Below are 15,338 nucleotides of genomic sequence, written 5' to 3'. Positions count from 1 at the left end.
GCTATCTGGGCCTCCCTGTTTACCAGCAGCAATGATTGTTGTGAAACATTGACCCTTTTCAGTGAAAAATACAACGTGCCAATGCCACAAAATTTATCTCCCATTCCCCCACCTCTCCTCCTCTGAGCATCTCTTCTCCCTGCCTCATCTTCTCAGCCCTGCATCTTGTGAACTGTAGAGTCTGTGTGAGTAAAATACCTTTGGCCTATCCATCTCCCTCTCCTCTTTAACAACCCCACCTGCTTTCTTTTCTCTCAACCAAGCTCCATAGACCCACCAAGGTTGGATTCTATGCTGTAATTGCACTAGCTAATGATGTATCAGGACTTCATAATCCAGGTCTTCAGTGCAAGATAAACCTTGAAATGTCTCCCTACATGTTTCTGTTATTCAGTCCAGCTGGGGGGCTAGAATAGAACTTGGCCCCTGGTGCCTGTGGTGCCTCTGTTTCTCTCTCTTTTTTTTATTTTGTTCCTTTCTTCCTATCTCTGTGTAGTGTAAACTAAGTCCTGTGGGCTGTTTTGGAGAGTTCTTCTGCACTGTTGAGACAGCAGGGCATTTTAATGCTGTGCATAGCTATCGGATGCTGTTATCATTACAGCACCAAGCAGATGGTGAGGGGCAGGAGCTGTAGCCACGCTAGATGCTGATGTTTGAATATAGTATTCACTACTGCACAACAGGCGCAAGGAATTGGAATCCAAAACCTATCCATCAGCATTCATCTGTCATAGGCAATTACCATCCGCTAACGGTAATTGCATTTGACAAGCCAAGCTTGTAATAATGGATGTGCTAGTACTGTTAAGGTACATGGATACTTAGGTTAGATCTTGTACCATGGAGTGGAAGCTGAAACTCATGATTAGACTGGTAATCAGAATTGGAAGGCGTATTGTTTTAATTTAATTTTCATGACATTTACAAGATCCCTGGACTGCACAACGCCATTTTCTTCTGTATACAAATAAGCACACAAAGAATATACAGCTCATATTCTTTCTCTACACTCTTATTTTGGCATTTCATGAATGTATGAGTAACTAGAAGAGTGCACTCAGTAGAGTACAGATTTCTGCATCTCAAAGAAAACTGAGACTATACATGCCCCCAGACGCACCTGGTGAAGAATAATGTAATGGTATTGTAATATAGAGAGTCCTCCTGGGTTCGCCTAAACCACCTTAATAAGGTAACAATAAACATGATGATGAAGTCCAAACTTCTCAATTTAAACATTATTTATTCATAACATTTTGTTATTTAGAACATTCTGTTGTAACACATCACACAAAATAAAACCCCTCCCTCCTTCCTTCTCCCCTCCCAAACAAAGAGGAGTTGAATGTCACTCAGTTGTCCCTCCCAGCTCCCTTACAGTCAAGATGGCAGCAAAGCTAACAAAAATGGGGATTTATTCATCTTATATCATACTTAACTTAAGTGGATCATACTATCAGGTACAGAATTAATCTGCAAATGCTCCGGTTCAAGACGAGACCAAACTTTTCTATAGATGTCAGTTTTTGAGCCATGACAAAGGCCAAAAGACTTGTTTTTAGCCTACCTGATTGCTGGAAATGCCTTTTGCTGCAGTTGTTGATCACTGGCAGTGCCTACTGGCTGGTTAAGAGGAGTGAGGAGTCAGCAGTCAATGGCGTTATAAAATAGTTTTTTCAACAGTTGTGAATCATCGCAACCATGAAAGGTCCTTGAGCGTACAGTCATGAATGTACACAAAAAAGTATTAGGCTGATGGGTCCAGTATTATGCGAGATTAGCTGCAGACGGATATACACACGGACACACAGGCGCACACAACCAAACACATGATCTCTGCCAGGCGTAACAAAAACAAAAAATAATTGCAGAGTAATTTACAGCATGATTCATTTGAAGCAGCTTACTGGAGGTTTTTCTGATCTCTTCTGGTAAAAATTTGTTTCACTTAAGTCATTTCATTTTCCAGTTGAACACTACTTTAAATATTTTAATTTGCTCAGGAAACCCCCCTCAAGCTTGACCAATCTGCAAATGCTGTATCCAAGCTGGGCTTAGGTGCTGTGCCAATTACCGGTAACCACCTACATGGCAGAGCTGGCCTCTTTCTGTAGATCGTTTCCCTTTATGAATATGAACTCTGTTGCTCTGAACATAATTTTCTGATTCATATTATGTTGTAACTTAATAATCCACTCTATGGATGGACATTTGCTTTGGTCTCAAACAGCTTTATTACACAAAAAGTAAATTAACAGTTCAGTACCATACCCAGCATGAAAGAAACGCTGGGTATGGTACAGCTTTATTACACAAAAAGTAAATTAACAGTTCAGTACCATACCCAGCATGAAAGAAACGCACACAATAAAACAATACACATGTTAAAATTCCTTTAAACAAAGAGAAGTTTAAATAGCAGAGGTGTATACAAGACCTAGCCTATATGGTTTCTAATGTCTCTCTCTTGAAAGTCATGGGTTGAGCAGTTGATTTCAGTGGGAACAATTTGTGAAGTGATTCTCCTGGCCAGAGTATGTCTTTCACTGTCTCTTAGCAATTACAGAGCAATGACAGAGGTCATGTTGTCCTTGCACCATGTTATTATTTTGAATAGTGTCAGCAAATGATTGTTTCCCCACCAGTGCCACTTAGACAAGTTACCAGACACCCTTTTTTATTTGTTACAGACACTCCAGTACCGTTGGTGTTGAAATCAGCTAATGTACAGCGTGCTGGAGCCAATGGGTTGCTTTACATGCTGTTTTGCTAATGTAATTTAAGTAATTCCACTGTCTCGATGATAGATGCATTGCAGCAGAACGACTGTGGCGTCAGATAAGTGAGGTGTCGTTAAGAGGCGAGGCCTATTGTAACCCACAGTGGACTCGGAAGAAGTTTAGTGCCAGATGGCAAGTCACATTCTGCCTCATAGGGTTCACAGAGATTTTGATAGCAGGTGGGTGGGTCATTCTGTTGACCATACTGAATGCAAATATCTCCCTACAGTATGCAAATCTATGCAAAATGAAGCAAGATCTATGAATCGATGCAAAAGAGAGATCTGACAGAGCTCAGCCGGCGGGCTCAGTGATAGATCTGTGTTCATCTCAGCCTTTATTGTTAGAGGCTGAGGTGGTTGGAATATTTTAAATACAGAGGGACTCACGCAATGTGAATGAACTTCTTAACACTGGCTGAACAATCTGGCGCTTGCTCAAGGCACCCTGACAGTAGTGGACTGTGGCGGCTGGGGCTCAGGAGGTAGAGCAGGTCATCCACCAATCAGAAGGTGGGTGGTTCGATCCCCCGACTCCTCCTGTCCACATGTCGAAGTGTCCTTGGGCAAGATACTGAACCTCAAATTACCCCTGATGGTTGTGCCAGTACCCTGCATGGCAGCTTGGCGCCATCAGTGTGTGTGTGAGAATGTGTCAGTGAGCAGCAGAAACATCGTAAAGTGCTTTGGATAAAAGTGCCATTTACTTTTTTTTTTTTTTTTTTTTTTTTTTTTTACCATTTACCATTTTAGTTGCTGGAGTAACCAAAAGCCACTCGCTCATTTACCATGTTGGCTAATTGTCAAAATCTCACTTATTTGCATGACTGAACTAGATAATTTTCTGAAAACAGACAAGCCTCATGGAAGCAGGGCATAAAGTTTACTCCCACACTGCATTAGAAATCATAAAATGAATGTGTGAGAGCTCTTATTTGCATCAAGCCTATGCTTTTAAAACATGCAGGGGTGTGGAAAAGTGTTGGGTTCATCTCAGTCTGTTTCAGAGTCCATAATACAGTTGCAATCTGTGGTCGTCGTTCAAAAAAACTTTAGATAGTTTAGGAAATACAAAAGTTCCGTTCCCGTCTTATTTTCAAATGGCTGTCTTGCCATTTTAATAATGTCAGTCGCGTCTCTCAGGCTGAATGGTGGTCGGTGACCCTGCTGGCTCTAGGTTGAATCCACAGATCCACCTTTGCTCTATCCGAGAGCAGTGACCGAGACTCTCGCATTCAACCTTTTACCTGCCTGCACTCTGTTTAACACACCCTCTCTCTCTCTCCTCTCAGTCGCTATCTTTCGATTTTCTCCCTCATTCTCTCCAGCCTCTCTACCTCTTTATCTTTCATCATCTCTCCTCTGGTGTCTGCCTCTGCCTTTCTCTAATGTCTCTCGGTCTTTTCTCACCTTCACCGCGCCTCCATTCTTTGCTCTCGCCTTTATTCTTACCCCGTCCCCTCTTCTTTATTCAAAATCAGACAGATGATCCTGACAGTCCTCATTAATTGTGTATGATAGCGTTAAGTCTCTAAGCGCTCAGATGGGTCACACCGTTTGGAAGACCGACGAGCCGATATCAGTTAATGTGACAGTTGCTGTCTGGACCAGTCCACCTGCCCTCTCCCTTTTTTTTATTTCCCTTTCACTCCCACCCACCCTCCACTCCCCCAGAGGATGACTGTCAGTTGCTCTTTCTCCTGAGCCATAGATAAGGGAGGAGTGCTTCTCTAATGTGACAGTCCATAACAACAGAGCGCTGTTGAGCCAATAGACCACTCTTTGTAACCATGAGGACAGTGTCTCAAGTGCGTTTTTGATAGTTGATGGTATTTTCATAATGACCAAGTTATGTAATGTATTCTTGAATGTCAGTTTAGGGAGAAGTTTGGATAAATTACGCACAAATGTTTTTATCCATCAAGCCAAAACCTAACCAAATCTACTTGGCTATAATGACTAATCACAATTCTCTCTGTAATGTTTTGAGGACCCGAACCGTACCAGAGTTCAGAATGGTTAATAATTACAAGAGTGGTTTTATAAATGGCAGGATACCGCTCCATTAGACAGAGTCCAATCCTCAGAGCCGAGAGGCAAGACGTGGTTGGTTTTCATTGAAGTAGATTGGTTGATGAAGCTTAGGTCTCTTAGGCACCAGCTAATTAGAGACGTGAAGACCTGAGTTTATTAGCGGCAAGGCAAAGTGCATGGATTGCGGCTACAGCGAACACACATCAGGGACATCACTCACGCGTTAAACATAGCCTCGCTTTACTTCAGACAGCCAGTGTACTGCACAGGGCCCTAATTGGATCTGCTCTCATGTATTGTTGAGACAGGGCCACGAGGCCTCACCTACTCAGGCCTTAGCTTCAACTGAGCGGAGAGTATAATTAATTACAACTTTCTGTTGAAGAGCACCCATTACATGACAACCATTTTTGATAGTAGATTAATGGTGTAAGTTGTTTATCAAGCAAAAAATGTCAAACATTTACTGGTTCCAAGACTCTGAAATGTGAAGATTTACAGCTTTTTTTTTATTGTTGTAAATTGAGTATCTGTAAACAAACAGTTCATAGGGTTTACCTTGACCTGAAATTGTGATGGACATTTTTCACTGTTTTCTGACATTTTATCGACCAAAAGATTAATTGATTGATTATTTGGACAAATAATTGCTCCCCTACTTGGCAGTGCAACTGTGCGAGTGTGACGTTGTACTTCGGGGTTGTGGAGTACAAGGCAGCAACATAGATTTTTCACACTTTTTTCCGGTCTACAGGGAAGCATTACTTGATTTTCACTGGAAAACTGTAGCTGTAATGAATACTAGTGGGACCAGAATCTATTGATATTATAATAAAGTGATGGTACATATAATTTACCAACTCAAGAAAAAGGGGATTTAGTGTAAAGTTGTAAGCCTTGATAGAGCTTGTTTCTTCCTCCATGTACGTGCTGTTTATAACGTTGTAAATTTTTGTTTTACCTTTTCTTATATCCATATAAAATAGCTTACACTTCTCTCTGTCCCTCACATCTATCCCAATCTTTATGTTGGTGTTCCTCATTGCTCCTCTCACAACTTCTCCCTTTCTCCCCCCCCCCTTCTCAGGTATATCCAGGGTTAATGGTGACTGCGGGCCTCATCCACTATGTGCTCAACCTGCTCCACATCACGGTCCACATCCGCGATGTGTGCGTCTTTCTGGCACCCGTGTTCAGTGGTCTGACCGCCATCTCCACCTTCCTGCTGACACGAGAGCTGTGGAACCAGGGTGCAGGACTGCTGGCGGCCTGCTTCATTGCCATCGTCCCGGGCTATATCTCCCGCTCTGTTGCCGGCTCTTTCGACAATGAGGGCATCGCCATCTTCGCCCTGCAGTTCACCTACTATCTATGGGTATGTACACTAGTCACTTGATGAATTCTTCCTTATTTCTTCCTTAGGATGCAAGAAAGAAAGAGTCTTACATAGACACGTACATGGAAATGTAACGTAGGCATGTGTGACGAATCAGAATAACACCTGAACTATGTTGATCTGGCTTAAGATCTGCTTTAGCTGAAAAACAATGTTAAAATCTCTAGTCCAGTAGTGTTTGCACAGTCCTGTGTATCCCTGTTTTGAAGTGTTGCTTGGCCACAGAACAGTTGAATTATTTATCTAGGCACACTGGGCATCTATGCCGGCCATGTGGAGTCCAGGAAATGACATGCTGCACTGTGAAACCTTCACAATAACATGACCTTCAAGAGTAGAATAGGAAAGATCTTGGGTTAAACATTGAATAGCCCTTCTCCTAAGGTACCTTACTTTCCTCTGTGTGTGACTGTGTCTGTATCTCTCTCAATCTCTCTCTCTCTCTCCCTCTCTCTATGTATATATATATATATATATATATGTGTGTGTGTGTGTGTGTGTGTGTGTGTGTGTGTGTGTGTGTGTGTGTGTGTTGTGTTGTGTTTTACCTCAAAAAGCAGCTGACCTCATAGAATGTATGTATGTAATTATCACATGTAGAGCTGCAACAATTAGTGAATTAATTAGTTAATCAATTAGTCGAATGGAAAACATTAGCTGGTTCCAGCTTCTTAAATGTGTGGATGTTATTGCTTTCTTTCGTCTTCTGTGATGGTAAACTGAATGTCTTTGGGTTCTGGACTTCTGGGAAAATTACAAAATCGCAATTCAGTAAACATTTCAAAGGTTTAAAAATCTATTTTTTATGTTAAGCACCAGTCTCTTTGTGTGTTTCAAAAATATTTTTCTTCCAGTAGTTAAAACCTTATTTGTCCAGGGTATCCTTGCAAGCTAGACCTTGACCAAACAAAGCAATCCCACAGATGAGAAGTAAAGGTTATTTTTGAATAGAGGTTGGATGTTTGCAGGAACTACAGAGCAAATAATTTTTGAAAGGAAGGAAGGAAGGGGCTTTTCAAGCTGAACGATGTCTGAAACAGACTTCACTTTACTTCAGTCTGTCCACTCTTTTCAGTTACATCAGCAGCTGCCTTACAGCCCTGCAGCTATCTCACATGAATGCATCTCGCTTGTGTGTGTGCATGTGCGAGTGTGTGAAATGGAAAAGCTCTGCTTTGTAAACAACCATCAGCATCCCCCTTCTTCCATGTTATTGAAACTGACCTTGACAAGTATTGAGGAATTTTTCATTTTGTAAAAAATAAAAAATGGGAAACTTGAAAGAGAAAAGAATGAAAGAAAAATGTTTCCAGATTAGTTATCAGCTGTGTCTGTTAAACCAGGTTTCTCCTAACATTAAAGAGGGGGGGTGGGTTTGTGAAGGTCATTTATATGCAACATGTTAACCGATTAAGATGCTCTTAACAGATTAAAAGCAGAGCAATACATATATCTTTAGAATTGCTCTGTGGAAATGTGCTGAATGTAAAAGTCCTTAGAAATACTAAGAAATAATAAAAGCTATACTCTGAAAATTATTGCGAAATGTTGCATTTACACTAATATTTTCAACAAATTAAGTAACCAAGACTGGAAAATGGAATATGTTTAAGAATTTGAGAAATTGGTGTTTTCTGTCATGAAGAACATTCTTTTAATGGATAGATCTTTGTAATACAGGATATCATAACTGTTAAAAATATTCTTTATTACTGTTAAAAATAATTGTATTTCTGCTGCTGCAGCTAGAGAGGGTTGCAGGAGGAAAAGTGCAGATAATCTGAATGCATAAATATCACTGTCTGTTATTAGAACACAGTGGGCTTACTTCTATTTATACAACATTGTCATATCATTGAGTACATAAAATTATTTTCTGTTAACAATATTGCTTCATGTTTGTGAAGCTAACAGGTTACAGTGAGCCAGTTACCATGAACACTGTGAAAGAATTCCACGCCTGCACAGTTAACCTTTCGTGGGAGCACGTGTCGAATGAATATGGGGGTTTATATTAAAGGTCACATGTTATACTCGTTTTCAACAAGTTAATATAGGCCCTAAAACTTTCAGTTCAATTCAGTTTTATTTATGTAGCGCCATATCACAACAGAAGTTATCTCAGGGCATGTCTTTGAAGTTCTTTTTTTTTGCTGAAAATGCATCCTAGCGTGCCTCTATAAACCTCTGTTTCAGTCCTGTTGTCGATTGGCTGTTTCTGTGTCTTTAGCTTTAAATGCAAGTAAGCTGCTGTTCCCCGTGCCCCACTTCAGAACTGATTGTGGCTTTCAGGCCGTGATACAATGCAAGATTATATGACTGCAACAGAGGAGACCAAGGGCTGTTGACAGTATTCATATTCACACTGGAACTGCAATGGAGCTGCAGTAGCGTCACTAATACTAGTATTACAGTAACGCTAAGTATATCTGTGGATCAGAGTGATCGTATTAGCCTCGGCTTGACTTTACACACATTGCCCAGCGGGCCACTACAGCATTACGGTCTGAGCAAGTTATCTGCTGGGTGCTAATCCAAGTTACACAACGTTGCCAAGCAAAGGAATTCCTGCAGTTTGACTACTTTGTTTTCACACGTGTATCGTTCCTAGGGATGGAAATTAGCGTCCGCCACTAGCCAAACGCCTGTGAATTTGTGAAGTGGCTGGTGAATTGGCTCAAACAAACCAGCAACGGTGGCCGCTGGCATTCAGTGGAGCTGCAAGAGACAACTGACAAACCAAAAGTTAAAAGGCGATTTTTTTTTTTTCAGTGAGAAGTGGAGATGAACCGACAATGGGGAGTTACGTGACCGGCTAGTTTTTGATTAAAGTAGTCAGTCAATGTTTTGCTCCAACATTCTGTATCACGCTTCAACTGGCAGCAAAAAAAAAAGACAGCTTTACTGTGGGCACCAAAAATTTAAAATTGGATCAAGGACCACGAAGCATCCAAAGGCCACAAGGAGGTGATCTGCATCATACAAGGAAAGTGTGGCACAGCTGCAACAAATGTGTGTGTGTGTGTTATTATGTGTGGTAGATTGTTAAAGTTCTGATAAAAGTTCTCATTTAAATTGGATCTTCAGTGCCCCGCTGTTTGGGTGTCTGTATTTTGCTTTTGTGTATTTGAAGAGTGTGTGTGTGAGGGAGAGAGAATTAGAAATGGATAACCATAAGGGAATAAATATTACATTAATACATTTTATGGAAAAAATGTGTATTAGTTGTTTTTTTTTTTTTTTTTTAATTTTAATTACTTTTTTTCTGAAGCAAGACAAACATTACATAAAAGTTGGTTACACATAAAAGTGCAGTTACAAAATGGTGGCTGTTGGAATTTTCTAATCCACCAGCCACTTTGGCAGGTGGAAGAAAAAGTGAACACTGATCTTTACCTTCATGTCATGTCTATCAAGCACATTTATATAACATTACAGCAGCAACACACACATACCGGTGAGGATCATGGAGCAGAACAGGCTTCCGTGTAACAACAAAACTAGCTACTGGCGCTGCAGTAACGTTATAAAGTTCCATAAAAAGCAACATGAAAAAACAGTTACCACCATCTAATCTATTAAAAACATTAGTCCTACATTAGTCCTTCCATTAGCCATATTAGCCACGTGACATGCTAATGCCAAGTTCAACAGGCTAATCTTCTAAATAAACAGTAAAACAAACAGCATAAAACATGGCAAAACTTACAGCCTCCAAGTTTGAGGTAGGGTCACGGACAGCCAGTATCAATCTATCTCACACACACACACACACACACACACACACACACACACACACACAACAGTTTTCCAGTTGATGTGGGGACCAACAAGTCTTCACCTCTTCAGATGATGGGAGGACAAAAAGATTGGTTCTTGCAGCACAACAACAGAACAACTTGATCAAGTAGGTTGTCAGTGGGCGGGGACTGTCTGCCTGCTGAAGGGCTGGGGGAGATCTAAAGAGAAAGTATGGTCTTTCCTCATAGTTTGGAGGTCTCCAGACACACCGGGGACACATTTATGTTAAAAAGATATGAAAAAGTGCACTTTGCATAATATGTGACCTTTAAGCGTATCCAGATTTAATATTGTAGATTTTACCAATATAACAGAGATCAAGCAAACAGAAAAGCTGTCCCCACCTGCAAGTGCTTCTCTTGAATGGACATGCAACATGGGAGGATGGCTGTTAAAGTAATATCACTGGAAATGATTTAATATCCTGAATATCTGGCTGTAAATACAAGCGTCGTTTCAGATGTAAATGGACTGTACTTGTATAGCTCCTTTCTAGTCTTCCGACCACTCAAAGTGCTTTTACACTACAAATCACATTCACCCATTCACACACATTCATACGCTGAATGGGTACAGGGGCTACCATGCAAGGTCCCAACCTGCCCATCAGAGGAAGCTAACCATTCACACACATTCTCACACTGATGGCACAGCCATCAGGAGCAATTTGGGGTTAAGTATCTTGCCCTAGGACACATCGACATGCGGACTGGAGGAGCCGGGAATCGAACCGCCCATCTTCCGATTAGTGAACGAACTGCTCTACCTCCTGAGCCACAGCCGTCCTTTGGTATTGATGCTGCATAGCCAACGCTTCCATTAGCCATCATCTTTGGCTTTAAACAGCACATTTCATAAACAGTAAGAATAGAAATTACAGTAAAGAAATTCACCATTTGCTTTCATCTGTTTACTCTTTGCTAAATCTTTTTGTCTCTTTTGCATCTCTGCTGACAAAGGACATTTTTATTTATTTTTGTAAGCTGTAAGCTTTGGTATTATCTGGAAAAGACAACTACATGATAGGATGCCGCAATCTTATTGGAACCAGAGAACAATGCAAATGAACCACATGTCCGTTATCGACTAACTGGATGTGTTGGTGCACGGAGACAAACTAATCATGGCTTGTTCATATAAGTGTACCAGAGTTGTAAAGACAAGACAGACAAATAAAACCCCAGTTTTGTTTAAACTCCGCTGATTATTTTTTCATTATACCCATGGCGTTCAAACGAGACCGCCCGCAGCTGTAAAAAACACCCTCACTGCTTGAAACAGTGCAAGAGTCCCACATTTATGCAGATATCTATTTGGAGCCCACACATTACTGCACATCAGCATTCAAGATAAATGTTCTGTCTCATCTGATAGTTTGCTGAGTCAATTACTGGACAGCACAAACTAACAGATTCAGGCTACTATTACAGCTAAACTATCCACACAACAAATGCACAGACATGTTTGCCTCATCATCACAGATGTTTAATTAGCAAACATGGGAATTGAGTTTGTCACTTGATGTATTCACATCGCCTGTGTGTGCGTGAAGACGCGGCTTTAAATGAAACATAGTCGTTGTAAATCTTCTCTTTTTGGTTTTCCATTTTTACTTAATTTTTCCAATTTCATATCGTGTATCTTCTTCAATATTCCAATTTTAAGTCATGTCTTTGCTATTTTTTCTATAATTTAACTGTCATTTGAATTCTCAAATAAGTTATACAGAGAGACAAATTTTTCTTCATATGATTTAGTGGTGAACGGCAGTGGGAGCAGGCAGGGTGATGAGCAGTAAAACTGGTATTCTAACTGTTGTCTTCTTCCAAGGGTGTTTTAGTAAGTGCACAGAAAAGAGCTTTCATTATGCATGCCACAGGCAGTCAGAGTGGTAATAGTAGCTTGTAGGATATTTGTCCAATTTTTTTATTTTACCTTCAAGGTGTTGATCTCTTTTTGCTTGAGCCAAAAGACGTGCTGTGGCGAGGGGGCTTTCATCCAGGTTGAAGTAGTGATACAAGTATTTCATCATGCCATGCTTCACTGCTGTTTGTCACAGCATTAACAAGCTTGGCAGTACAGTTGCCGTCGGGCTGGAAGGGACCTTTTATCCATCCAAGGATTCAGCCATCCCAGTTTATGTTGCTGTCAAATCATGCATGGATGTGTCTCTTCATGTTGTTTGTAGGTAGTCTGAGTCACTTGACTCCACGGAGCCTGCAGACTGCTCTGTGGTCCTTTCTGAACTCACTCACTGTCACTGATCTGGCATTGACCCTCAGTTTAGTGTCCAGGTGGCTGCTGAGCACGCCTGTTGTGACTACAGTTTAAGTCTCGATACGACACGACTGGCTTTGTGTCAGTTTACTGGCTCAGTGGAGTGAAACCAAACAGCTGATAGTTGCACTCACAGGGAAGGGTTTAGGAACATACAGTGCATATTTGGTAGCCAAAAAGTCTTAGGAAATGTATGCACATATGCTTTCATATGTACATGTGCAGTAAATACTGAAAAAAGAAACACACCCTAATACACATACATAAAAGAAACAAACAGAATTTAATTAGCTTTAAGGGACCTTATATGTCACTGGCATTGCCCAAATTCTTCACGATAAAATTAAATTTCAAGGACACTGTTTTCATCTATATAGCTCAAGACAAGGGACAAACCTAAGATTATTGCAGCAGGGACTAAACATCCCACAAGTAACGACCATTTCCACTAAAAACTGCAACAATAAGTCGATTTAAAGCAGGGGTAGGCAGTTTTTTTTATTTTTGGGCATCACTGGACAACAATTCCATAATAACCTTTCAGCATGTTGTAATTCAAGTGGTCTGGCAGAATACTAGACTTCAGCACCTCCTCTTGGCTCTGTATTCAGGCTTCAGAAAATCCAGCCTAGGATGGGAGATTCAAGCCACTCGCGTGTCATTTCAGAGAGCAGGCATTCCTATTGGCTGTTCTACAAATGCAGATGCACATACATGTCCCTTCAGATGGTCTGATTCAATGGCGGAAAATCCTGGAGAAAAATTCGTTATTCCAGCATTGGCAAAAACTGCCTACACTGCAAAGCAACCCCAAAAAAAGGATGCCAGACTTATCAAAAAGATCAAAAGACAGACTGACTACAAAATTAATAAAACGCGTATTAATATATATCGGCGAAGTATTTCAGAGATGAAGAGAACTTTGCGATCGCATTGGCCTGAAGTTGGACTCCGAGATTGCCGTTCTGCTTCCTGGACAGGTAAGCTGCTAACTTCATTTTTCCTGTAATATCTAAATGTGTTGTTTACCTCCGGTGCACATCAGAAACTTCCTGAAACTTGGGCTCATTGGGCTCATGCAGGGCTGTGTGCAGTTAGACTCGCAGTGCGTTTATGGCAGCAGCAGGTGAGCTAAGCGACATGACTTCCTTTTTATTTCTTGTAATAAGGATCAACCAGTCACATCTATGTAAACTAAATCAAAAGCCTCCTGGTCTGCTGCCACTGTCTTGCTGTCACAAGCATGAGAGCAGAATTGATTCATGGTCTGTGAGTTATATGTTTTCATGTCCACCAGTTTTTTTAGTATCCACTAATTAGACCCCAGGACTCTGGTTGTCGGTCATCAGTTTGTGCGGCTTGTGTCGCTCCCTTTGATTTATACAATGATGTAGCCACGGTCAGGAGTAAGTTTTACTCCTTATCAGATGTCCTGCTAGTCATAGAGAACACACAGAATGAAAGTAAAAACATAACAGCTGTGAAATTGAAAGTTGTGTAGTGTTTGTAAAAGCAAATGATAGCAGGTCTGCTATCTCTACTGTAGACGTGATGTTTTAGCATATGCTATAAACTATGCTGTGTGTGTACTTACTACAGAGATGAAGAAATTCCTGTCAGGAATTCAAGAATTGGCAGAAGATATTGCACTGCAACAACTGGGTACAAGGTTGGTTTGGTTCAAGTCTTTCTTTTGCAGCTCTAGGGCTTTATTGATATTTATTATTCATTGTTATTGACTATTGCATTACTTTTTGAACTGACTTTCTTATGTCCCCCAAATTGTCTGTTTGATTCCAGTCATTGTAGACTGGTGTTTTGCACCATGTCACCTGCCACCACAGACCATTGCCAGAGAGCCACAGCAACATCTGGACCGAGCAAGATTGCACACAGGACCCAGATCTAAGTTCTGCATTTTTGGTAATCAAGTGTATGTTCACAATCACATGGATCACTTTGGACGTATAGTATCGGGTGAAGAAATAAGGATATATTTTATCATTCATCTATTAGAGAAAATATGTTTTGTTTTGTAATTTGCCATTTGTACTATGTATAGATCAACTGCAGAACTGGAGTAATTTCACAACCACATCTTGATGTTCTTATTCAGCCCACCTGTGTATGAGGCTTGCACCATGCCTGCAGGCTTGGATTATAACCATAATGTCCGCAGTTCAGCAATGAAAAACAGGGATAGCATTTTGCTGTATGTTAAACCCAATGTACTTTACTAAACCACTGACTTAAATGTATTTATAATTACAATTACAAATACAACTACTACAAAAACTACTACGAATCAAAGAGAGTCATCATGTACAAATTGTTCTTTTACCTTTTTTTTTCTTTAGGTACCACAAAGTCTGGAGCAAATAGTCCGGGAGATGGAGCTTTTATACTGTCGAAGTTCTCAAGGACTGCAGTTCCATGCCAGACCTGCTGGCATGTAACCTTTTTTTGACACCACAAGTACCACACGATAATTTCCAGCAGTCAATCAGAACAGCGGCTTTCCATCAACCTGGCAAATGAAAAGAACAGATATGGACAGTACTTTGACAGTATATGTTATTTTAAAGTTTGACATTTTACAGTTGGTGATTGTTTCAAGTAGAGAGCTGACACATTTAGATGTAATTATCTCTATAATAAGTGTAATAAAATATAAAGTTTTGTAGCATATTGTCTGTCATGATTTTGTATTTGTATAGGTATTTAGCTTTGGTTATGTTATTACACATAGTTATAAGTTTTAAGCAGTACAATGTGATACAAGCCAATTCAATGCAAAACAGTTTTAAAAGCTTCAAGACTCCAGTTCTGGCCGTCCCTGTGAGAGCTCATGATTCAATTCTGGATTATTTGAGTGCTGTAATGATGTTGGCTTGCACCGCAGTGCCTTTTTCAATGGTGCCAGAAAAAACAAGGTACAAATGTGGTGTTTTCAGCCAGAACAAGTATTATGAAACATTAGATGACTGTTTTAAACCAATTAGGACATCACATAGACAGGTGCAATCTTTTATTACAATGCAGCGCAAAACA

General features: G+C 40.5%; 1 protein-coding gene and 1 long non-coding RNA gene across 2 annotated transcripts in view; both read left to right on the top strand.

The window, feature by feature from the left end:
- Positions 1-15,338, top strand: part of LOC121912805 (dolichyl-diphosphooligosaccharide--protein glycosyltransferase subunit STT3B) — an 82,184-nt gene that overhangs the window by 36,746 nt on the left and 30,100 nt on the right. The window contains exon 3 of the mRNA XM_042435245.1: positions 5,901-6,188. Within this exon, the coding sequence (XP_042291179.1) occupies positions 5,901-6,188 (288 nt within the window). The remainder of the gene's footprint in view (positions 1-5,900; positions 6,189-15,338) is intronic.
- Positions 11,695-14,908, top strand: LOC121912806. The gene is made up of 3 exons (XR_006100155.1): positions 11,695-13,956; positions 14,088-14,210; positions 14,645-14,908. It is a non-coding gene; the product is annotated as an uncharacterized LOC121912806 (long non-coding RNA).

The sequence above is a fragment of the Thunnus maccoyii genome, chromosome 15, assembly GCF_910596095.1.
Source record: "Thunnus maccoyii chromosome 15, fThuMac1.1, whole genome shotgun sequence".
NCBI lineage: Eukaryota > Metazoa > Chordata > Actinopteri > Scombriformes > Scombridae > Thunnus > Thunnus maccoyii.
This window is presented reverse-complemented; position numbering and strand designations above follow the sequence as displayed.